The sequence below is a fragment of the Aythya ferina genome, assembly GCF_964211825.1.
Source record: "Aythya ferina genome assembly, chromosome: 2".
Taxonomy (NCBI): Eukaryota; Metazoa; Chordata; class Aves; order Anseriformes; family Anatidae; genus Aythya; species Aythya ferina.
This window is the reverse complement of record NC_140297.1, coordinates 102780794-102806253: the sequence shown is the minus strand read 5'-3', so window position 1 is coordinate 102806253 and position 25460 is coordinate 102780794. Positions and strand designations below refer to the sequence as shown.

At 35.8% G+C, this 25460-nt stretch overlaps 1 protein-coding gene across 3 annotated transcripts; it reads right to left on the bottom strand.

The window, feature by feature from the left end:
* TMX3 (thioredoxin related transmembrane protein 3) lies at positions 1-25419 on the bottom strand. Of its 3 annotated transcripts, none has more exons than XM_084509327.1 (16): positions 25086-25419; positions 24873-24933; positions 20774-20813; positions 19016-19139; positions 17444-17489; positions 15469-15549; positions 14500-14599; positions 14190-14267; positions 12719-12785; positions 10419-10517; positions 9536-9593; positions 8642-8695; positions 8284-8340; positions 5413-5542; positions 3158-3226; positions 1-2109 (listed from the first exon to the last, which is right to left on the bottom strand). In XM_084509327.1, the coding sequence occupies exons 1-16, from the start codon at positions 25204-25206 to the stop codon at positions 1843-1845; spliced, it is 1452 nt and encodes a 483-aa protein (XP_084365453.1). In that variant the 5' UTR covers positions 25207-25419; the 3' UTR covers positions 1-1842. The 3 variants fall into 3 exon arrangements, with proteins under 3 accessions (XP_084365453.1, XP_084365454.1, XP_084365455.1); XM_084509328.1 differs by lacking the exon at positions 25086-25419 and adding an exon at positions 20485-20616; XM_084509329.1 differs by lacking the exons at positions 1-2109; positions 3158-3226; positions 5413-5542 and adding an exon at positions 5568-5966.
* Between the last annotated feature and the right edge of the window lie 41 nt (positions 25420-25460).

Here is a 25460-nt window from a genome sequence, read left to right as displayed (position 1 = left end):
CACTTTTATATGTTTTTATTATAGAAAAAAACAAAAGGCTTACACTTGAATTCAAAAAGCAGCAGTATTTCATGAATTTGAAGAAATTACTACAGTGAAGTTGCTTTATGAAACCTTTTGAGATTCAAGAAAAAAAAGGAAAATGTCAGATTTCCCTCAGATAGCATTCTAAACTATTTGCATGACCACAGTAAATCTCTTAATTGCATATCACTTCTGACACACCCAGTATATGATGCTCTTCTTTTCCCTATGCCTTGTTGAATATAGCTGAGAAAAGGATTTGGTGAAAATGGCAGTACATTTCAAGCTAAATTTTCAATAGTTCAGTACACATCTGATTGATAATACAATTAAGAAGTGACTGAGATACATGTTTTTGTCTTGACTCCTGCAGTTGAATGTTACAATTGTAATGGATCCCAGTGTGATCTATTTCTTACACAGTATTTGTAATTTTTAGGTCCATATCTCAGAAGATTTCTCAGCAAGGTCTTGGGATACTACTTGGAATATAAACACAAAAATAACCACAATAATGAAAGCTCACAGTTGAAACACTTCCTCGCAGTGCAGCAGAATTTGGGTGTTGTTGTTTTTTTGTTTGTTTGTTTAATTATACATTATGGAATGAACAGTGGTGTTGCACTGACCACTTTCATTTTTTTAGTCAAAAGCCACAGGTTTCCATCCTGAGCCAAAATTAAACATAATTCATTTGTACTTGAAAACTTATGAAAAGAGACGAATAAAGCATCTTATTGCCTTAATAGTCCAGCATTTTGATTATTAGCAATGACTTGTGCTGAAGTCCAAGGAAACTTACGGGTTTGTCCTTAACTGACTTTTTTTTTTTTTTTTTTAAAACATAACACAACTCTACATCAAGTAAAAGACGACTCAAAGCACATTTTTTAAGCATCTCGCTCTTCACATACATGCTAAAACTACATAAAGTATTCTGCAGATTTAAAAAAAACATTGAAAAGCAAGGAACTCAACTTACTCTTTACAACCAACTATGCAAATAAAATGGAAAAATGAAAAAAAGGCAATTCATAGAGAGAAAAGAAAGAAATGAAAGAACTTAGACACCTGCTATTCAAAATTCTATGAACTCCTCTTTTTTTCTCCTCCCAAAAGGAAAAAGGGTTGAGAAAAAAGGGTTGACTCAAAATCACATGGCATTTTTCCAAAAAAAAAATTCCTGATCTCCTTAGACTTTTTTTTCTTTACAGTGGTAACAAAACTTTCAACTCATGCATCTGTGTATTATAACTTTCATTATAACTTTTATTGACTGCCAATAATTATATTAGTACATGATAAAAGTCCTCTAATTTATAGCAACTTATATTTAACTTGATAAAATATTTTTTAAAAATAATGTGCAATAGGTAGAACATGAGACTTCCTAGAAAAACTCTAAGTTATCTTTAGCTATCAGGTTCTGAAAGACTTTACAGGTCTCTTTTAAACTTTCTTTGTATTCAGCCTTAATTTTATCAGCGTTTAGCTGGGCTATATTATTAGTAGCTCATCACATATACTGATGTCAAGTTGCATTATCTTTATCTTGCTGTTCTGGAAATGAACGATCCAAACCTTCCAAAACAAAAAGTGTCAAATCGTACCTGCAAATTCCTTCTTTGATAATCGTTAAAGACAATAAAAAACATCCATATTTCAATTTTTTTTTCCTGTCAATATCTGAGAAAATTTGAACACATGCAAGTCAAAACTACCATAATGCAGACAAAAAGGTCCTCTTACATGAAGATCATCAATAAATGACTATCTTCAATAAATAAGTCTATTTGAAAATTCTAGATAATTCTTTGATCAGTCTTTTTTCTTTTCCAATAGGTCTTTCTGTTTAAGATCTCCATCTGAAAGTTCTGTATAGTTTTCGTTCTTTTCCTCTTCTTGTTCTTCCTCACTGCCTTCATCTGTGAGCTCCCGATCACTGTTCTCCTTTTTAGCTGCCTCATGTTCATCTACCCCTCCATCTGTATCAGCTGTGCAGATTCCATAACACATAATGCTGATGACACCCAAGGGCAACCCAAAGAGAAAGCATCCCAGAAGTGGTGAACTCTTGAATACTGACTGTTGGAACACAAATTTGAAGTCAAAAAAAAACTTCACTGAACATTCAAAATTACTACATTATTATTATTATTATCTCTTATTATTCTGTATGTTTATTCAGAAACATCTGAACTGAGTAAGCTTGCTGCAGAAAGGCGGTGTCGTTTTAACTATTCCTACTATAAGTTTATAAAAAGTCTCAGAACTGATACAACAACATTCCAATAGGATGATTAATGTTAACATGCCAACTACATATTTTATTGTCTGAAGCTTGATAAACAATTTTTAATAGCATTAAAATAACACTTTAAAACATCCAGTTTTAACTCTTATTTGTGCCTGCCTCATTCTAAAAGATTAGTTTGAGTCATCACAAGTCCTCTTGAGAAACACTGTTATTAGAGAGCTTCCTATTAAAGAGTAGCTTGAAAAACTTCACTGAACAAGAGGAAGACTTTTGGTTTCAGAAACTGATGCCTGAACACTGCACAGAAAGTTTGGAAGTTACACAAAGAAACATACAAGTTTCAATTTAGATTCACAGCACATTTGTTTGTGTAACACAAACGAAGAAACAAATTTACATACATTTTCCCAATAAAATGCTGTTAAGTATTGCTAACCTCTAAGAATTATAAAAATATTTGTTTCAAAACCACATCAAGTACAGTGTTTAATTCCCCTGTGCCCTAACTAATTAAATTGAAACCGTAACATTTCTCAGAACATTAAAGTGTTATTACTCTCAGTCAAAGGAAGACAAGAAGGTCAAGGAAAAGGTTTTGAATTCTTCTTGTTCTATCCTTTAAAATATGTCATACTTTAATATAGAAAAGGAGTGAAAAAAATGAAGTCACATATATCCAACATTTAACACACTGGCAAATATTATTCAGACTTTAATCAAGTTAATTAGGCTTAAACTTCACATATATTACGTGTGCATGCACATGTGCATATAGGAACAAGGAACAAGTTTATATAAAAGTATTTCTAAACTCTCTGAAAAAGGTTTGTATCTTTACTGACAACATTACCATTTGTTACAAAAAATAAAACTTACCACTACAGTAGACTTGGCATCATAGATTATTCTCTTGATTCGTTGTAGAACTCCATCACCACCCTGTGCCTGAAATTTCAAATGGAACCATGTCAGAACTGCTGACACTTTTCAGTTATGATTCCAAAAGTTCATTATTCAGACCTTGCAATCTTAACTCCCTTTAGAAGGAAATGAAAAGTAATTATTCTTGCATCTCATGCCCAGACACTTCAACTTTTCAAGCACGGATAAACATTTCAACAGCCTCAAAAAATTCTCTCACAATTGTTTTAAACAATAGGTTACAAGTCAACTGTCACTCTAACACATCTCACCATAGAGAAACACTAGAAGAAATTACCAACTGTTCCAATGCAACAATTACAGAATTGCAGAGATCTTCTGAACTTTCCTGCAGCTGAAGGATATCTATTTATGGATAATGACAGAAGCAGTTAGAAAAATCTAAGAAGCAACAAAAATATATACAGGTGTAATAAAAAAAAAGCTTTTGTCTAGCAATGATAGACTCTACCTGTGCTACCATCTAACTTAGCAGAGCCTTCAAAATACTATATGAGTCTGAAGGTAATTTGTGTATCGAACAGGATGTGTCTTCACCTTTCTCAACATGCTGGAGAAACAAATAGGATGAAAATTTACATTTTGGAGCAAGTCAACTAATCAGAGCGTGACACGGACCCAATCCCTCCAAAATTACAAATAAAAATGAAAGATTCAAAGAAAGCAACCTAGTACCGTACAGAAAGGAACAAGGTTCCAACACCTCCTAAGAAAGGGAGATAGGAGTGTTATACTCCTCCAAAATTTCACTGTGGTTCAGAAAGTGTGTGTTGTATGTGTGTGTTCACCAGCATACTTTAAAGACTGTCCTTCCTCAAAAGCTATACAATCTCTTGGGCCTCAACACAGCTGAAGTAATGCCATTTCAGTCTATGGATACCAGCTTAAATGAAATCACATCCTGTATGAGTCCTCTCACATACATGTACAAGATGTGAATTCAGACAGAACTTTAATCATTCTAGCTGAAATATGCTAAACAAGACATAACGTATATTATGACAAAAACACAAGGCATCACAAACACAGAGTTTCTCAAAGTTAAAAAAAAAATACTTTAATTTGTTGTTCCCACCGTAAGGACATATTTAAATAGAGTTAAACAAATGTAATAAAAACATAACTCAGAATTTTAAAATGTAATATTAAAAATTAAAAGTATTAAAGAAGTGAGAACTGAAGAACAAAGAGCCACCAAATAAGTTACTGGAATACTCCTCGCCTTGCAACTGGAAACATGGCCAGTAAAGTCATGAATAGCAAGCATATTTTAAGTCTACCCATATTATGTTGCTACATCAATTTGTCAGACAAAGTAAACCAAAGTACTCTGTATGGCTGAAACAGCCTACGGACTTGCTTGTCATTACACCATCTAGTAACCTAAAACTACTTGTATAGCACGATGTGGGATGCAGCTAATACAGCAAGTATTCAATACAAAGTGAACTGTCTTAAACCAGCACAGGCTTTTTCTTCCAGAAGTCAGCCAAATGATTTGTTAGCACTGTCTCCCTTCATTGCAGGCTTTGTTCTGTGAGCACAAATGAGAGCTCTGATCCACAATCTTTCCTCATCCATATAACACAGCCTTCTGCCCAATTTACAGTCCACTGCAGGTAAAGGCAACCTAAGTTTGTTTTGTCAACATTAAAAGAAAAAATTGACCAAGCCATCAATTCCGTGGGGATTGATGAGGTTTGTTGAAAGATTATTTAGAGCAGTTAGAGAGTAGTAAACTTGTGTCTGAAATATGCAGAAGTACACCACCACTTTAGAATTTGAACCTACCATTCATCAAGCTACTGAATTTATTAATTCATCACTAAAAAAAAAGTTCAATTATGCAGTCCAGAGAAATTTTAAATAAATATTTAAAGGCAAAACATGAGAAGAATAAAAAGCTCACCATTTACCAACAACAGTAAAAGAAATCAAGAGAAGTTAACATTATGCTCTATGCAACAAAGCCACTCTGGCTTTCTACCTGAGGTACTACGGTCAGAACTGTGAGCAAAGGCACTCCTCAAGAACTAAGAATCATGCATTTATTGACAGCACCCAAGACAAGAAGTCAGAACAGGAAGAAATACATGACTGGGCAACTAGAGTAACCAAATTGTTTTCCTACTTTAACATCTAATTAAACAAACACCAGCCACACATTTGAAGTCATAATGAAGACTTACTTCAGCTGTGCCATCCAAGATACTGTTAATAAACTGAACCATGTCTTCTGTATTCTCAATGTACCTATCTGGTAGAAAATACTGCTGATTGGAGGTATTCAAAACAACAATAGTAGGGATTGTCAAGTCACTGGAAACATAAAACACAAAGGTTAGAGATTTAAGGAAATACTGCCTACAACATTGCAGTTCAAATTTCTACATCATTTAATGGCATTCTACATCATTAATATTCTCTTCGCATGAGTTCCTAATACCAGTTCCTTAAAGACAAGGAGGAAGAAGGAACTTAACAGCACAAGAATGTTTCTCAATATTTTTCCTTCTCATCTGTGCCAGTGAAGCTACTGAAGTTTACTGTATTTTACATGCCCACAGCGATTGTAAATCAGATAGCTTGTGACTTGCCCATTAGTAAGATCTCACAGTAGCTTTGCATCTGAAATGTACTATTAGTACAATACACTACTTTAGTGCACAAAAGTAAAACTTTAATCCAAAAATTCAGTCCCGGTTGATCAGCTCTAATCAATCAAATTCTGTGTGTCAAGTCAAGAGAGGAAAACATACCAACTGAAGTTTTATTACATAGCTTTTAGATATAACAGACAAACTACAGATTTTTTAAACCATTATTAGTCATCAATTTACATTCACATGCATAATCACTGCTAAGGATCACAGAATCAGGAAGGGAGCTGAGGAATTCCAAGATACCTATAGCTGACATTACAATGATGCTGTGTACCTCAGCTTCCACAAAGATGCATCTCTTCTTTCAGTAAAAGACCTAATATTCTGCTTTCTTCTTTTGTGCACAGCTTTAAGTACTATTATTTTTAACTCAACAGAAGCATTCTCATCCACTGCTGAAGAGAGAAATAAATGACAGTATCTACTAGTGGAGTTATAGGTAAATCAATAAGTATATTTCTACCAGGGACTACTGGTGGAATTATTTTGTCCTTTGTGAAGAAAGGGAATTTGTTGCTGTGCACATCTACAAGAATAAAAACATATTCTGCAATAGATTCCTTGTGCTTCCAGAGGCTTTTTCTACCTGTTTCCAGTTGCTGCCATCTAGTGGAAAACTGAAGGACTGGCAATAACCTTTTACTCAAATTATTCAGGTAACCATGTGAACCACTTATATCACTGAACAGATTTTACTGCTTTCTTTTAGTGCTTTTAAATTATGCTGGAAATGCATGTTTCGTTCATAAAATAAACTAAAAGCCTGTTAACAGCAACTTCCCCAGAAAACCACAACAAATTGTAAATTCACGAATTTTGTAGATTAACGTAGACAATCCAGTTGAACAGATCTAGCAATTATTAACAGATCACTTCTGCTGTAAATAGCAGTTCTGCCTTCTTTCCCTTCATTTTATCATTCCCAGGGAACTCATTTCCCTCCCTAGTTCCTTTGTACATTGGTTCTGGTACTCAGCAGACCACACAGTAAGACATGGTGTTGTTTTTTTTGCTTGTTTTGAATCAGCAAAATAACCCCCCATATCTCCTTGTCAGAAAAACAAACACTTATGCCAGATAAACAAGCTGAGGCATCTCAGCAGACAGACATCAGAGCCTGCATAGGCAAGGTAATAATGAAGTGAAGAGGGTCTCGTTTTTGGCAACTAGAAAGCACTATATCAATAATCACACCACTTAACTTCAATTTAGACACAGCTGTTCTCAAATTACTTTTCTTCAGGTACTAATCTGAATCACAGAAATACAGACCTAGTGCCTCGAGATTCTCCATTTATTTTCTAGAACTTTTAGTGGCACAAACACATTTGCACAGTTTAGAATGGAATATTTGAGTATCTATCTCAGTTTGTTATTCTGACCTTGTAGTCCTCTTGTGGTCTTAGATCTAGCAACCACAACAGCTACAAGATCAGACAGATACAAGAAGACAGACACCGTGTAAGACAGACACTGCATGCTAGTGCAGATACTCAGGCTCTGAGCTTTGATCTCTCAGAATGGGGCTTGGAATACTCTCCCACTACAGAGCTGGTATAGCAATCAGTTACCCTCTTCCTTCACTCAGAAAGCCAGAGTAGAAGAAGTAGTCAACAATAAATGCCAGGCAACCTCACTCTCCAATTATGTATTTTTGGAAAATAAGGGCAAATGTGAAGCATCTTAAGCTATTAGGTATTTCAAAAGGTAAAAAGTACATACCAGGTGCATACAAAATCATTTATACATTTTATACTGCTTGCCTACATGTACATGTTTGTGTGCCATTTCAACTCTCAAATCCATGGTGAAACCAGGAATTAACAGTATCTGATAACTGATACTCCAATGCCAGCTTCTGAACAAGTAAGACACCTATCTGTGGTTTTAGGAAGACATCTTATACAACTTCAGGCAAACCCTCTACTTCATTCAACTGCTTTTCAGAAAACGATAGCTCATAAAGCAAGAGCCACTTAAACATCAGCCTTAAAAATGCACCAATAAGAATGAATGTGCCTCTCCAGAAATAAAAAAAAAAACCATAGCTAATGAATAAACATTTACATGTCCTGTTACAGCTTGACATAACTTTTGATTTTGCTAGTGTCCTGTAAATTTAACCAAAGGGAAAAAAAACAGTTCTAATAGTTAATTTAAGAAAGTAAACCTAAAAGATGAACACCGACAATCAGCACTACCAGAAGGCCAAACTTGTAACATTAAATTATGTAGCTTTAATTTAACAAAAAACTGATACTATGTTATATACTGACTTCTGAGGAAATAAATTTTTTAATCCATGAAAGGCAGCACTTCTTCTGAAGGATATGTTAAATTATATTTAATTAGCAACAAATATAAGCAGAAAGAATACTGAAATAATAATTTACTTACTCCATTAGTAAGCTATTTATGTAATCGTTTCCATCCATATGGCCAAACTGGAAATCCCTATAAGAAATGTATAATAAAAAGAAACAAAACAGAATAATGGATTTCAGCATCAAAGTAAATTTGCGTTTAAATAACTGTAACTCAAAATGAGAGCACACACTCAGCAATATAATGGAAAAAAACTGACAATGCTGCAGGACAATCAGCCAGCCAAAACACTATTAATGGACTGGTCTTATTGAAATCAGCATATAATTTAAAAAAACAGATACTGTAACATTTCTCAGGTGAAAAAATAACCATCTTGGAAGGGTTAATGTTGAAGTTAAATGAAGATATTGTAGAAATGTGTGCATACCTGTGAAAGTGATCCCGATAATCTCTAGCAACTTCCTGAATAATAGATTTTAGTCTGGAGGGGAGAAAAAATGAAAAAACAACACCGAAAATCCAGTATATACTCCATTAAAATCCAAACACTTAGATTTCCCCAATAAGTGGGGAATAGTATCTCCTCAGCACTTAGGATTCCCTACCCCTCAAACAAAAAAACACCTTGTTCATCTTGCCTTTTTTTTTTTTTTTTAAAGGGTTGAAAGGCTATCTACCACATAATGTCAACATTAGAAAAAGACTATCATACTGTTTTGCTCCATGACCTTCTAAGACAACCACCTTGAAAAAAACCATCACAGATGATCTGGGAAAATAGTATATATGATATTTAGATGTTTTCTTAGCTTTCTTACATGTGCAATCAGAGACAGAGGAAAGTCTTGTTTTTCCTTGTCTCTTCAGCAAGTTCTAACTCAATCGAAAATGGTTTTTTTTGGATGCAAGTTCTGCAAGTTAATTGTCAACCATCACTAAATTAATTTTAATGCAGCTGAGATGAACTCTTTTGTTTAACTTCACCAAGTTTATCTCAAAATTACGTGCATTCAAGTACTGTCTTCCATGTTAAAAGACTATGCAATCACTGTTTGTTCCTGTGATCTCACTGGTAAGTGGGAGAAGAGTGATCCTGAAACATGCATCACCCCCCTGAAAACCCACATGAGCTTCAGAGCCATAAATTGAGTCAAGTCAGTATGCTTGAAGTCTCTATGCTAGAGAACATTCACAAGTTAAAACCTTCCACTTAACCTAGCATTTCTGAATACTAAAACTTCCAGTATCCTGTAAATCAATGAAGTAGTTTTCCACCATACAAGCACATTTCTCCCAGTGTCACCAATACTGAATTCTGTACCTGGTATGTTCCAGTGAAGAGTTTTTATCATCAATAACTGCAATAGCCACAAGTTTTCCTAAAATAAGGAATAGAATGCTTGAAACCATTTAAAAACACACACACATTTTCAGATGGAAAATACTGCAACATTTCTGCAAATAGTCTTTGAAATATAGGTATAAGTTTTTTTCATAAATATATAAGAACATAGACATTTTATGACCTTGAAAACCTCAAACAAGTCAATGCATGCACTGAATATAAACTTCTTTTTAAATGGGAGGTAAATTATAAGGTATCCTGACCTGGAAATAATCAACAGGGATAGCATTTCTTCTGCTACTTCAGTGTATGCATGCCTTTAAAAGCAGTAGAAATCATTCCAGAATTCACTTGGATGCAAAGCTCCACTTAACTTGAAAAAAAAATTTACCAAAGAAATGCTAAAATATTCTGAAACAGAGAGAGGTCCATTCTGGCACTTGGTAGTCTTCCTTCCTCACTATATCTACTCTAAAGGTATCTGAATCAGACACACATCTAAGTTCATCCACATTCAAAATTTTAAAGTATGTTCATAAAACTGTCAGTATTCCAAGACTTAACATATAATTCATGGAAAACCTACGCTGCTGTTAAATTAAAAGCCTTACTTAGCTTTTGTGAATACCACAGGGTTAGACATCTTTATGTTGTAAGTAAAGGACTAGTGCAGGCTTTGGATGAAGACTCTAGTTAGTAGAAAAGGTCCAACTAACTTCAAAAAACAGCAGACATCATTAATTCTAACTTTCAGAACAAGCAGTTTTTCATTTTAGTGCTGTTTCTTAGTGGTCTTTATTTTTCCTTAATGCCTAAGTTCAGTTTCAGAGATCAAAATTCAAATGCAGCAGCATCTCACCTGTATCTCCAAGTTCATATAACGTAAAGCCATCTACATTAAGGTAACCTTGAAATCTCTCTCGATTTATCCAGGATGACAAATCACCATCTTCATATTCTAAAAAATAAGTAATGCTAGAAGTTAAAGACACATCATGAATTAACAAATACCTTTTTTTTTTTTTTGTAAGGTGAGCAATTGGATTTATTAATGTCAGGTGAGCAGTATGCTCTCATTCCTAAATTATTAGTATTAATCAGAATACTAAGTTTACTATAAGCTACATTCATTGCTAAACTGCTCCAATGACCAGCTGACTTTTTCTCAACTGCCTCCCTGTTCCCTCCCAAAGATTCCAAAAGAAGTGAAAGGCAGAGAAATACTTAAGTATTTTCTATACTCTACCGAAGATTTAGGCTGTAACTCCACACATTAAATGTCAAAGTTTTACCCATGGAAATAATGTCAGCACTGCAGATGCAAACTTCTTTTTGTTGTTGTTAGACACATTATTAGACATATCAGTTTTAAAACTTCTCATGCTATTTTCAATTGTTAAATAAAAAGTATGAAAAATTGATTTGATGACTACTTTTTGGTCATGTCAAGGATAAACGATACTATTCTAGGAGACAACTGTGACCCTGTACAGAAAGGAACAGTTTAAAACCTTAAGAAGAGTTTCAGACTAAGAGAAAAGATACAAAAATACACAAAGCAATGTTTGTGAACATTAAATGAAACAGAAGAGTCCAGAAAAGGTAGATCCATTGTTGTGAATAACACAAATATTTACATATAATTCACAATCAGTTATACTGAAGACTGCAATTTCAAATGCTAGATGTTCTGACCCATAAAGAAACATACGATGCACAGATTTACAAACATACATATATAAATGTATATTAAATAAATTTGCATTAAATCCTAACATTGGGTAGAGTGAATCATCACTAATTTTAGGTTAATGCTGAACTGTCTTAAGACTGTAGCATGCAATTTCAAGTATAAAGCTTCCCACGGAGCTACATCCCTTACTATGGAAAAAAACACAGATGAGGCCAGAACTCAGAAGTGAATTTTGCTAAACCATTTCCTTTCACTGAGATCTTCAATTTTTTTCTCAATTGTAACATACAATCTTATCCAGCCTCTCATAACGTGTTAGATGTATAACTTTATCCAATCTGTTATAGTATAAATCAAACAAATTATGCGAACAGTACATTTCTAGTCCTTTATGAGTAAAATTTTTACAAAATAAATTAGAAAAAGTAAGCTTAAAACACACATCCCCTTTTTATCTATATGATAGGCATTCTGTCACTGGTATTTCAGGACAGTATTATTCTCAGGTGGACTTTCTACAGTCTGCAAGCTGAACAAGCCAGTCAGAATAGTTTATGCCACCTAAAATCGTGCATCAGCTGTTGCAGTAACAGCTCACACCCCCTTCACCTCTTTTTGGGAGGCGCTTGGAAAAAGCTATAGCTTTTTCCATTCAGAAATGGAAAAGACAGAAAAGGAACAGACTGAAAGTTCAACTGTTCTAGGCATGCTTGATCAGTTATCTAGGGAAATGTTATGTTGCCTGATCCTTTCCCACTACCAATATATAAGTAACACAAACACAAGTCACAAAAGTCACATATGCTCAAAGCTGTCATTTAAGTCTCTCTAAATTTTAATATTGAGAATAAAGGCAGGATCACTTTCCTTCACAGTTTTTAAAGGAAGAATTGCTGTGCTAAATATACAGCCTGTATTATCAAGACACAAAAAGCTACTTTACTAAAGTAGAGTAGAAATCAAATCAAGTCCACGAGAAAGATATGATGGTCAGGAAGACTATTTAGAGATAATCTGATTAAATGTTTGGAACAGTAAACTCCCCTATTAGATATGATACCGTTTTTCATTGTATCTGAATTTCCCAAAGCCTGTGTTACGTGACTCCTCTTCAGCAGCAGTTTTCTTCTACTTTTCATATAATTGATTTGGACAGTGAGTGAAGGAAAATATTTAAGTGTTTTAATGCCAGCAAAGCAGTAATATTAGAAGCTGTGTCTCAGTGAATAACACAAAGTAACCCCCTTAACTTTGACTTCAGTATTGATAAAACCCACTCCCTTCTCAAATGCACTGTGTTCAGTAAGTAATTTTTCCTTATTTCCTCATGAAATAGCTGTTATTTTTCACAAAACTGGGAAATTTCCCACCATCCCAACTTGACCTTCATAAAAATGACGCTTCTTCCAGTTTCTCCATATATGCTTTCAGTATCTTGTCTTAAGGTAATGTACACTTTTACTTACCATCATATACAAAGTAAGTTCCATCTTTGAAAACAACAACAGCAGGCAATTCTGGCAAGGTCACATACTGAAAGAGAGATGTTCAATTAATCCATGGAAGAGTAGAAATCTTTTTAAACAATCATCTCAGAAGCGTGGAAACGTAGCCCAGTGGAAAATTTTGAAGTACATTTAAACATTCTGTGTACATTTACAAACATAAACACCCCCAATTTTCCATCTACCACAAAGTAATGCTACATAAACCTATTTTTGACAGGTAGGTCTCACAAACTAGAAACCAAGCAGGATTTTTAATAGTATCTGCAACAGCATGAAGCAAGTTTTACTGAAGTTTGACATTAACTTTAGACAGCTCGTAACATGAGCGTTCCATCTATCCTGTACTGTTCTCTGCTCTCAATTTGTGCTGTAATACAGTTGCTTCTACTAAATGGTCAGTCAATAATACTGAATAGTAAAAGAGTAACATTAATAATGTGTTCCACTAAATCTGGGCTATATTTCCTGTGGTTCAGGCTAATGGAAATAGAGACACATTTGTTGTTTCTTGAAAATATAAGAACAGTATCACAAGTACTAATTGACATGTTCTGTAATCATTCTGCATTATCTTTCTTGGAACAAAATGTAAAAACAAATTGGCTTATTATGTAATAGCTCATATTAACGAGCAAGGTTAATTCTAGACATTGGAATACATAGATGGCTATAAAAAATACACTATTTCACACTCTGCTAATCTGAAACTAATTTCAAGGTTATGCGTTGTCAGATTCTAAGCAGACAGAGATCCCATTTGGAGATAACTAGAAATGAAAAAGCCTCTTGATTCTGCTTCAGCACTTAAGTAACAATGATTAGACTAACAACAGTGGTAGCAATTTTTCACCCTTGTGATTAAATACAAAATTATTTCCTTTCCACCAAAGAACTCCATCTTCCAAGAGCTACAGTAAGATTCTGCAGTCAGCAGACTGGACAGACTAGCATTTTTATCAGCTGTATTGCACACACTGGAAATAACTTATTTTTCACTGAACTCCCTGATACTCATGGTTACCAGTGGCATACCATGCTGCAGACACTCAAACTAGTTATAAAAGTGGCTGGTGAAAGGGCTTCCAGGAGCAACAAGGGCTTTGTGTCAGCTCAGAAATGAAGTATGCATATTTCTGAATAGGTTTGTGATTTACTATAAATGTGATTTAACCAGTTTATTAACTGGTTTTATATTAACTGGTTCAGTAATATTACTGAACAAGTCATTTGTACAATACAACTCAAGTAGACAAACTTAGTTTGTGTTTTTTTTCCTCATACAGACTCAAAAAAAAATCTGAATGTTAGTATAATTAGTTTGAAATTTATCAAAGACCAATATACTGTAGTAAGCAATCTCTGTGGTACCAGAACCTACAGAGGAAAGCTCTACCATTTCTATGGAAACAGTAGGAGCTGAACAGCTTACCTCAGGTAGCACATCTTCTGAGGCAGAAAAAAAGTATGTATAAACAATTAGTTCTGAAGCAACTTCAATGTATTTTTCCTGCAAAAAATACAAACATTTTTTTAATGTCTCAACTTCGAGTATGCTTCAAAGGAATGCTTTGCAACTTACCTTATCTTCAATGACTCATTAGAAAATATGGTTAGGACAAAAGATTGTAAAAACACTTATTACAAGCACGTACTTTCTCCAGTCTCTAAACTTTTTAGACATTTTAAACTATGTCTGTGGAGAGCCAAAATAAATAACTTTATTTAATCAAGTTTCAAACCTTTAAAGGAGATTCCCCACCAACATACACAAAAAGTACACGATGCCTCTTTTGCACATGTTCGAACATATGCTGGCTAGGAAGTGGCCTGATAAGAGGTCTGGGAAGAAAAAAGAAAAGAAAAAAAAAATCTTAGTTTCTGCAAGCTGCAAAAACCCAAATAGAAATCCCCAAGAAAATAGACAGGTGGTTTCTTTTTCTAAATTTCCCTATTCAAATTCATTTAATTTATTATTTCAGTTTCTATTAAAAACAGAAAACACCCTCCCAATTAACTTGCTATGTTCCTCAAATAACACACAAATTTCAAGTCAGTTGTACAAAGTCGTACAAAACGCTATCACGATGTTAACACCCAAGCCATTTACCAACTGTACGATCATTTGAGAGAAAAATTGCTGTATGTAAGGACAGCAGGCAGAGGATATAGTCTTCGAAATAAATATTCTTTAAAAATTCTAGTTATTAGAGATCACAGACACTCCTGAACTACAGAATTCTCAACAATAATTAATATTAGAAATTCATATGGATGAATTTATATCTTGATATCTAAGGATGAAACGAAGTAGCTTGATTCTTTTTTCTCCCCAAAGGCCTCTCAGTATGAGTATTACTAAGATTGTCTTAGTAATGTCTCTATATATTAATCAACATTTAGGTCAGTATCCTTGTCTCTGGCTTCCATGAGTTTCCTTCACTAGTAGTTTTTCAAAAAAACTACTTTTTACAAAGTAGTTTTTCACTACTTTGAGAAGCCCTAGTTCTTAGTTCTTGCACCGTAAAGAAGTGCAAGTATGACTAGTCAGTCTCTATTCACCTTCTCCATGCCTCTCAACAACAACCTCAAATGCAACTACATGTATATTGCATGTAACTTTTCATGCTAGTGCCTTTTTTTTTTTTTTAATTGCATTGTTGGCCCACCTCAGAAAACCTACAAGTAGTCTTACAGAACTGTATACTCACCCTGCTACTCTATTAGCAAATTCAATTATATCATCTTTTGTTCGAGGTCCTCTATAGTTGTATGCCAAATCACCTTTTAAGCTGGATAAACAGTAAAGGCAAAAAGGAAAGAAGGAACACATATTAAGAAGCTACAGATTCTGAAGAATAGAATAAAACCAACTAAAATATAGCTGTACATGTAGCCCTGCAGAGAAGAACTTGGGGGTTCTGGTGGACAAAAAGCTCAATATGAGCCTGCAGCCCAGAAGTACAACTGCGTCCAGGGCTGCATCAAAAGAGCCCCACAAGTCAAGCAAGGTGATTCACTACTTAAAGGGGGCTTAAAAGACAGAGTGACTTTACATAGGCATACAGAGATAGGACAAGGGGGATCAGTTTTGAACTGAAAGAAGGTAGACTTGGATTCTTTACTCTGAGGGTGGTGAGGAAAAGTTTGCCCAGAGAAGCTGTGGATGCCCCATCCCTTGAAGTGTTCAAGGCCAGATTGGATGGGGCTTTGAGCAACTTGGCCTACTGGGAGGTGTCCCTGTCCATGGCAGGGGGGTTGGAACTGGATGGTCTTTAAGGTTCCTTCCAACCAAAACCATTCTCTGATTCTATTCTATGAGTAATTATACAATCTTCACACTTTTAGTCATCTGTTAGCAAGAGATAAGCAATTTTGTCAAATAATCAGCCAAAACAAGTTATCAGTTAAAAAAAAAAAAATTCATTAATGGAATCATGGAGTAAAAATGTGTTTATAGAATACCTAACTTACTGATTTCTAAAAGTAATTACTTTTTTTTCTAGTGCACAGCAGTCGTTTACTTCGTAAAGACACCTGCCATAGGGAATATTTGCTTATAATACAATAACAAAAATAAACAAAAAAACTTAGCATCACTTTTTTTTGTTGTTGTTAATAACCAAAAAGTACCAAATGACCTGCAAAATCTTCTAAATGTGTCTACTAAACTAAGCTTCCAAGAAGTGTTGGTCAGTTTGTTATTCTTTGTCGGCAGGGAATGCAATGTGTGTGCACTGTAAGTGTATTCAAGTAAGATTTACTACATTCTAACAGGGCTTTATTTGAATCCAAATAAGTTTAGAAAATCCACGTGAAGAAAGCAGCCGTTAAACCAATTTTCTATGATTCTATACACCAATAAAGTTTTCATCCCGAAAGGTTAATATGCTAAAGGTCTAACCCATTTTTGAGAAACCTAAGTTGAACAAATATATATTATAAACACTATTTGCTTAAACAATAAACTGCTAAAAAGCCCAACATATTCAGTGAAAAGTAGCTAAAATTAATAACTCTTTATTTAACATGACCTTGTACTAGACTATACATTCCACATATTATAAGCACATGACATAAAAGAAAAAAAGGTCATATATTATCCTCCATCAATTTTTCAGTTAGTTAAGTGAGAAAAAAAGCCACATATACGCCCCTTGCCAAACAACTGCTCTCACATTTTACCCTGTACAATAACTGCTGCTGTCAATTACGTAAGATTTTTGGGAACACTTAAGAGAAGGGAGTCGTAATTAAGAACAAGGAAGTGTAATCGGCAACTTACAGAAATTAATGGGAAGACTTAGGTATGTATGAATCACTCTTAAGGTAAAAAAAAAAAAAATTGGTGCATAACAATTGTTTTAATATTTCATTCTTATCGTATATATGATATATATTTCTATACACTTTTAAAGTTACATATGGAATAGAAGGTAACCGAACTCCAAATTTGCTAAACTTTTTTTTTTTTTTTTTTTTTTTTAAGAAAAACAACTCAGTAATATCAAGCATCTTGATTAGAATTTTAAAGCAAAACACAGCCCAGCCAAAATCATTGATATCATCAAGAGGAGATGGTGCTTTTTTTTTTTTTTTTTTTTTTAAATAGAGAACACTTCCTTTTATTGCATCAGTTTTAGGAAAGGTAACTTAAAAATAATTTAATGGGAAGCATCAACTTACAGCTTAATTGTTGGATAGCCTCGCACTCCAAATTCAGATGCAATACCTGAAATACATGCATTAATGCCAAACTGAACCAAGTGTTTCCTGCTCTCCTAATTTAAGGCTTAAACAGCGCTTACTATTCAAGCCACATAAATAAACAAAAAACCTACCAATTAGTTCAATATTTCCTTTCAAAATTTGCTGCTAGGAAACTTCATTACATTTTGGACCTCCTTCTGTGGTACTGCAGGCTCCCAGCATAGACTCCCGATTTAGATGCCAGAATTAAAATTGCATGAGAACCAATTTCACCAGAAATAGGTTTTCTAAGCAATCAGTCACTTACCTGCTGCTTGCAAATTGATTAAAAAAAGAAAAAAAGACAATTGCAGCTCTTTTCCCCAGCCCCCACCCTGCCTCACATTTGTCACTTACAATATAATTTACAATATCCTCCCCAGTTGTGAACACAAACTGCCACTTTAAATAGTACCTTCCAGCCAATTAAGTGTTTTCCAGAAGTTAAAATAAGAACCCTTAAAATAAAAAAAGTCTAGAATTAGTCTAACTTCTAACAATGCTTCCGCAATTCCCTGCCAAGGGTGGGGGTGGGAAACACCTAAACCCTGCACTAAAAATGCACAAAAATTAAATACTTTTAAGCATAAACATACTGTAGCTACCAACCAGATGCCAGAGGAGCAAATATGGGAAGACCTGTCTGCAGGGCTCTGCGTAACAATTCAGAAATTGTGTCTTAAGATTGTTTGCCTGGGTCAAAAACCTAACTACAGAGAAATACAAATTAAACTAGCAATTCACATACTTGCATCTAACTCAATGAAGACCGATCTGAGAAACACACAGATTCTGCTCAATTTCATTCTGATCCTTTCCTCTCATATTTGTTTTTGTTAAAAACTAGAACGAATTAGTGTATTAAAATATTCAATCACAAGAGCTGTCATTAGGTAGATTATTTCTCCTTGCAGAGCTCTTAAAGCACAGTTGAAAAAACTACAGAATAGACAGGTTTGATTTTTGTTTTGGATTTCAAAACATTCCAGCTATGGAGATTGCTAAAGTTTTCTCAGCATCATGGAAGAGATTTATTTACACCATCATCATCTGGTGATATGAAGAATGCAGTATAGGCAAACAGCAGCAACTATGCTAAACCCAAGCACGATTTATTTTTACCTTTGATCGCATTCAATGGACTTCTAAGTCAGACCTGCACAAAAATTCAACTGACAGCAACAGAATTGTCACCTGATAAGGTGTCACCTGCATCCTCATTCCATACAGCTACCAGAGGCAAAATTTATTGAATGCTTTATATATATTTAGTTTCCAACTCAACATTTGATGACAAGCTACCCAAAGTTCAGACAATTCACGATGCTTCACGCTCCCATCAGGAATACAAATTATTTACAGCTACCATTCATGTTCCTTCATAGCCATGTGTGTGCACCCAGCTGCACCTCCTTCTGATATTGGAAGGAATTATTCAAGGGTGAATTATTTAGATTTCAGAAAATCTTTAGATTGCGAAGACATTATCTCCTACCAAACAATACTTACTAGAAAACGAAGTTGCATCCATCTTCCCAACTTTTACTGGAGAGCCCATGTTTTTCATTTCTATACCCACTTCATTCCACACAGGCTCCAATTTCTTGCAGTGGCCACACCAAGGTGCATAAAACTGAGAAGGAAATACATTGCATTAAAAACAAAAAAAAAGAAAGAGAAGTTAATTAGCCCTCGGACACATTAGCAAGATTTATTTTCCAACTGTGTTCTTCTTTAAGGTTGGCCTGGTTTCAGTTAGGAGAGACTTAATTTTCTTCCTAGTAGCTGGTAGAATGCTGTGTTTTGGCTTAGGATGAGAAGAGTGCTGGTAACACCTCAATGTTTTAATTGTTGCAGAGCAGTGCTTATACTAAGCCAAGGACGTCTCAGCTTCTGGGTCTGTCCCCTCCCAGCTCAGGGACAGGTGACCCAAACTGGCCAAAGGGGTATTCCATCCCATCTGACATCATGCTAAACAATATTTAGGGGTGGCTAGCCGGGGTGGGGGGCCAGACTGCTCGGGGTTAGGCTGGGCATCGGTCAGTGGGTGGTGAGCAATTGCATTGTGCATCACTTGTTTGTACACACTATTATTAGTAGTACTATTATCAACGTTTTTATTATTATTATTGTTATTATTATTTTCCTGTCTTATTAAACTGTCTTTATCTCAACTCACAGGCTTCACTTTCCGTTTCTCTCCCCCATCCCAGAGAGGGAGGGGGGAGGGTGAGTGAACGGCTGTGTGGTGTTTAACTGCCGGCCAGGTTAAACCACAACAAAGTTGTAAGACAGTAAGCCTGCATGTTACTTACAAAGCTGAAGTGACAAGCTGAGCTTTTATGATTTGGTAATACTTTTAGTATGAAAGTTTGAAAGGAATGCATTCAGTTGCTGCACTATTATACCATTTCTTCTTTAAAAAAAAGACTTGCGTATCAACTATTAAAAAAAATCTCTCAAAATACTTCTATTTATGGAAAGTTAAAACATCATGTAATCAATCTATCCAGGAATATGAACTTATCTGCCAAAAGGAAGAGGACATGCATACTTCTCAAAGCTGACTCTCTGGATTTCATTTTTTTCAGGAACCACCTTTATACAAACACAGTGTAAAATCAATCCCATTTTGTCAAGGCCAGGGCGACCTGGGAGACTTCACTTTATCTTTCTGCCTAAGTCTTGCCGCAACACCTCAGTAAAATTCACAGGGAAGATTCTAACGTAAATTTCAATGTATAACAAGATCAGATCACAAGCAGATAAAGTTGGATTTTGTCTAATCAATCACGAAGCAGCATATATGGTTTTCACCAATCAAATATTACATCTTTATTATCTTTCCAAGTATGTTGGAAAGAAAGAAACCTTTCATATATTTGATGTTGTAGTGCTACATATCTAGAACAAATTAGGTGATGTAGTTACAATGGAATTGTAAAAAAAAAAAATTCTGCATGCAGGTTATTAATTACCTCCTCACTGTGTTAGACAATCTGCTTTCCTTTTTTAAGGACTGTAAAATATAGGATGAAGCCTGTCTGCATTCAATACTCAGTCTAAATCCTGTTTCATTCTGAACAATGCAGGAAGATTGCTTATCCATCCTGTCAAAAGAACAGTCACGTAATTTTTCTGCACCACATACAAATGAATTTCCAGATGATGAAGCAGCCTTACTACATCATACGTTTTATGCTTTGATTTCTATTAGCTTGGTATGAAATGAAGAGAAAGCCTTCAAATTTTTCCTCATATACTCACATCTACAAGCCAAATATCATCTTTACGGTTTTCTTTAAACCTAGAAGGGAAGAAAATAAAATATATCTGAATATATATTAATATATCTGCAAATAAATATATGAACGGCGTGTGCAATGAAGTAAAAGTCTACAATTAATCTGTTATAAAACTATAGATACCAGATTTGTTTTGTTTATTTCTTGGAATGGGGAGAAGGTGTGGAAAAGGAGGAAAGTTATTTTTCATTAAAATAGCCTCTGCATGTGCACAATTTTTTTTTTAATCAATTATGCTTCTATGACCATTTGCCAAGACCAAAAGGAAACTAGAACCCAGAAAACATAACAAAACCTCAAAAAATATTTGATTAGGATATGTGACCTAAGCAGAAGTGTTCTCTTGCTGTTCTTGTTATATTAAACACCGCATACTGTTAACTATTCAGAATACATAACATTTTTGTAGAGGAACCAATTCACTTTCCTAGACATTGATTTGCACTGTTAATCTTAGCTTTACTGAATGTACACTAAATTATTTTTGTTACATGCAGAGCAAATTTAATTCAACCTCCTTCAACATTCTACCTCTCTGCCCCTTTTCATCTACTACAGGTGTTATCAGTTTAAATTTTTATAAAAGTTAAATGAAAAAACTTAATGGAAAATAAATAATTTGAAAATAAATTTGATGAAAACCATGGATACTCTGGTACTATTGAATACTCTTAATGCTAGAGCAAGGACATCTTAGTGAACTGACTATCTTTACTAAAAACAAATCTGTCGCTAAATGCAAAAAATCCAAACAAAAATAGAACATGATGCATCAAAATCCCTGGGTACCTCTTGAAATGTTATTTACACATTTCACTGCACTGTTGTTACTACAACAAAATCATGGAAATTATCTAATTACTTAACTATTTCTATTTTAAGAATTAAATAAACTACATTTTTTACGTAAAGTTGTTTCTTGTTATAAAAAGATGGGCTTTCATAAAAGTAACTAGAATTAAGAGAAATTACGTTTGAAACTTTTAATTACAAACTTATGGTGGTAATTTGAACCCTTTTTTGTTTTACTGATGGCATATCAAGGTTGCAAAACTTAAAGTGGAAAAGGTATTTTTTAGTGTCTAACATAACTAGTAGCTACAGTAAAGCAACATTTCAAAGTCATAATTACTTTAGTACATTATCTCACTAAAAACGTGCTACAGAACTACTGAAAACTAGGTAGAGCCTTGCATCTCTTGAGAACTTTAATGAAGCTCCAGCTACCTTCCAATTATGAAGACAACTAATTGGCCATGATGCAAGAGGCAGAAAGAAGCTACTGAAGCATCAGGTACTGGGCTTAAGCTTGCATTTGGAGTATTAGCTTTAGTATGTACAAACAAGAATTTACAATGAGTTGTTCTTCCTGTCACAATGACAGGGAGAACAGAAATAAGAAACAGTACTGAAATTGTACAGAACACTGAAGCGCTTGGAAAGGTAGGCTGGAGTCTTACAAAACTAGTATACAGCAAGAAACTGAAAGAAAGGTACCATCTGAAGACTGTACATTCCAATGGAATTTAGCAATTTTGCCAGCACGTTCACTGGGCCTAAGATGCTATGAGAAAAAACTAAGCATTGTTAGAATTGTAGTCTAAGTTGTACAGCTGATTTAACAGCTCCTATTTAGTTAAAATATCAACATCCACAGAAATTAAAATCCAAAGCGTAACATTACCAAAACTAGCCTGAGTTCAGATAGTTGTTTTTGTCAATGATTAAATTATTAGACCATATCAAAGCAGCTATACGCACTGTTGAAGAAAAATTATCTGTACTAACAGGTATTTCAGCATTTTCTACAGGCGCTGTTTCAAGGCATGTAAACACATTCCCAAGAATAAAATTTAGTGTTTTCTTATTAACTGTCCTATGCAATCCTCTTGCAGCCAGCAGACACAGGTACAGTCATACTGGTAGAAAGATGATACAGGTGTTGCATATCCTTGAAGCAAAATGATTTGTCTCAAAAACATACAACCTCCCAACATTTGGAGGAATACTACGTGATCAAATGTCCCCTCACCTCCACTTAACTATGTACCCCATAGAGACAAAGGCCAAAATTTCAAGGGACTTAAAACCAACCCAGCCGCTGCTTCCACTCCCCCCTCTCCCTTGCACCATTTCTGATGATTCTGATCCTGGGCCAAGCTCCGACAGCATCCTCACAAACAGCAAAAAATACTTCCTTTTTAGTCAGGTTACTTCATTATCACAATGCAACAACTCAGTAAGTATTACAGGATGAGTACTGATCTGAGGCAGCAGGCAGTAAGGTTAGAATAAAATGATAGGAACCATCACTCTAACTTTGCATCCCTTTAATGACCCAGTTGGGTGATGATGAGTAATTCACATCCGTTATTCCCTGCTACTTGTTGGTTTCTGTCCTACAAACTTGTGAAAGGGACCTGCAGCTTGCACTTGCAGGCATTATTTGCAACTACCAAAAAAGTTTTTTTTTAAAAAAGCTTTCATTACCCAAAATATATGGAGTTTTTGCTCCTATCTGCAAAATTGGGAAACTAGAAGCTTCTACCACTCACTGCTCACAGTTTCTTCTTCTCTCCCCCCCCCCCCCCATTTGTCAGTTAGCTAAAAAGAAAAAATAATCCTGAACAACTTACTACTTAATTCATATTCCCAATTGTAAACTCTGGCATTGGTATAGCTAAATAGATGAAAATGAAAACAGTTCTAAAACAGGCTTTTCTTTTATCAGCTATTTCACAAAAGTTACATGACAACAGAATTATGCTTCTTTACTCCAAACAACTACATTTAAATTTATACCTGTGGAAACACGATATGGGAACATGATGTGGGAGCAAATGTACTTTACTTCATTCACTTAGTCTCTTTATCTTCAGTATGAGATATGAAAATATGAGGCATAGAACAAAAACAAGCTTTGAAAATCAACTCGAAGCAGTTCCTGCATTCCAGCTACTCTTTCATAACAATTTAAACACCAATCAGAGATGCTGAGGAATCTCTCTTTGATGCCCTTTCAATACATGCCCACTGCCTCCCCCATAACTTCACTGCAACTCATTTGATCCCACAATTATCTGCTCTAGCTGAATCAGCAGTACATTTAAAACAGAAATGAATGGCTTTCTGACCACATAGTTAAATGAAGCAATTTATCATGGACTGAAGCCTCGTGAAACCACCTGTGACTGACTTAAGCTTATGAAGCAGTTATCTAATGCCTTCTCTGATAGCAAATACTTTCTATATTTTCTGTTTTCACTCTAATAGTCACTCTGCTTTCTAGTACGTCAGACCAACTTGCTGATCTGGCCAAAAGAAGTTATACTCATTTTCATTAAGTTAGTTTTTAGTGGGAACAGCAAGTACATTGCCACAGAACTACTACAGTGAAGCAAGTAAAGACAGTACACAACTAGGAGTACCAATTTCAAAACTTTCACCACGTTAGGGCTACATTTGCTGCAAGAGCACATTTTTACGCTGGAACACACCTGGTGCTTCAAGCAGCCGTGGACCAGTCGAGCAAGCCTGCCTTTTTCCTCCTCCGTTTCTGGCCATGCATGAACACACATTTACCCTTCCTCCCAACTCCCCATGGCAGCCACATGGCAAAGGCATACGGAGAATTTAGTGAAGCGCAATCAGCTTCAAAATTTGGGATGGCTACCAGATCAACACTGTTCTTTCTTTTTGGTAGAAAAAAAAAAAAACACAAGAAAACGTGTTTACTTGGTGGAATAAACACAAGAAAGCCTGAGAACGTTTTTAGAAATAGAACCCGTAACAATACCTCAAAACAAATCCTCAAAATTAAAACATTCCCCAGATTAGCTGATGACAACCACCAAACACAAGCCACAGCCTTTCTGCCATTCATTTTAATGAAGAAATGAACTTTTTGCAGTGTAATTTTCTAGACAACCACACGCTGCACAGAGCCATCGGTCTGGGTATGGGTCCAGCTTGGTGTTCCCCCTCTGCCTCTCCAATCCCCCCAAAGCCATCCAACGTTTAATTAACACCGCAAGACACACACACACACACAGAGCACTTACGATTCATCCAGGTCCTCCACAAAAACCGCACCTGACGATGCCAGTGCGAACGCAACCACCGCTAGGCAAAGGAAAAGCAGACCGTGAGAAACCCCCGCAGCCACCTCCTTTCCTCCCTCTCCCCCCGCGCCTCCGGGACCCTCTCGCAGCCCCCACTGCATCCCTCAAAACCCTCTCCGAGCCCCGGCTCCCCCCGCAGCCCTCCGCCTCCACCTGCCGCCCAGAGGGGGCTGCCCGGCCGGCCGCCTGCCGCCGCGGCCATGTTGCGAAAAGCCCTGGCAGGGCCGGAAGGGGAAGCAGCGGGCGGCGGTGCCGACCTCTCACCGCCGCGCATGGGCGCAGGAGGTGGGCGGTGGCTGCTGCCTCGGGGGGTAGCGGTGGATACAGCCCGGGCATCCGCAGGGCTCGTTCCTGTCTTTCTTGTCGCCGCGTTTGGGTAGCTGCGTTTGGGAACGCAGAGGGTATTGGGCAGCTGAAAGCTGGGTCTCCAATGCTTGAGGCGTCCCCGCGGTTTCTGCCTTCGGTAGCAGGTGGAAGGCTTGTGCTCGTGTGTGGGGCTGCAGGGTGCAGAGCCTGCCGAGAAGCCGG

Excerpts from the sequence above, each read along its gene's own strand:
- TMX3 (XM_084509327.1), bottom strand. The coding sequence starts at position 25,206 with ATGCGCGGCGGTGAGAGGTCGGCACCGCCGCCCGCTGCTTCCCCTTCC. Across the intron at positions 20,814-24,872 it reads GTGGAGGACCTGGATGAATC|GTTTAAAGAAAACCGTAAAG; the intron begins GTAAGTGCTCTG and ends CTTCCCTTCTAG. Across the intron at positions 19,140-20,773 it reads ATGATATTTGGCTTGTAGAT|TTTTATGCACCTTGGTGTGG; the intron begins GTGAGTATATGA and ends TTTCCTTCTCAG.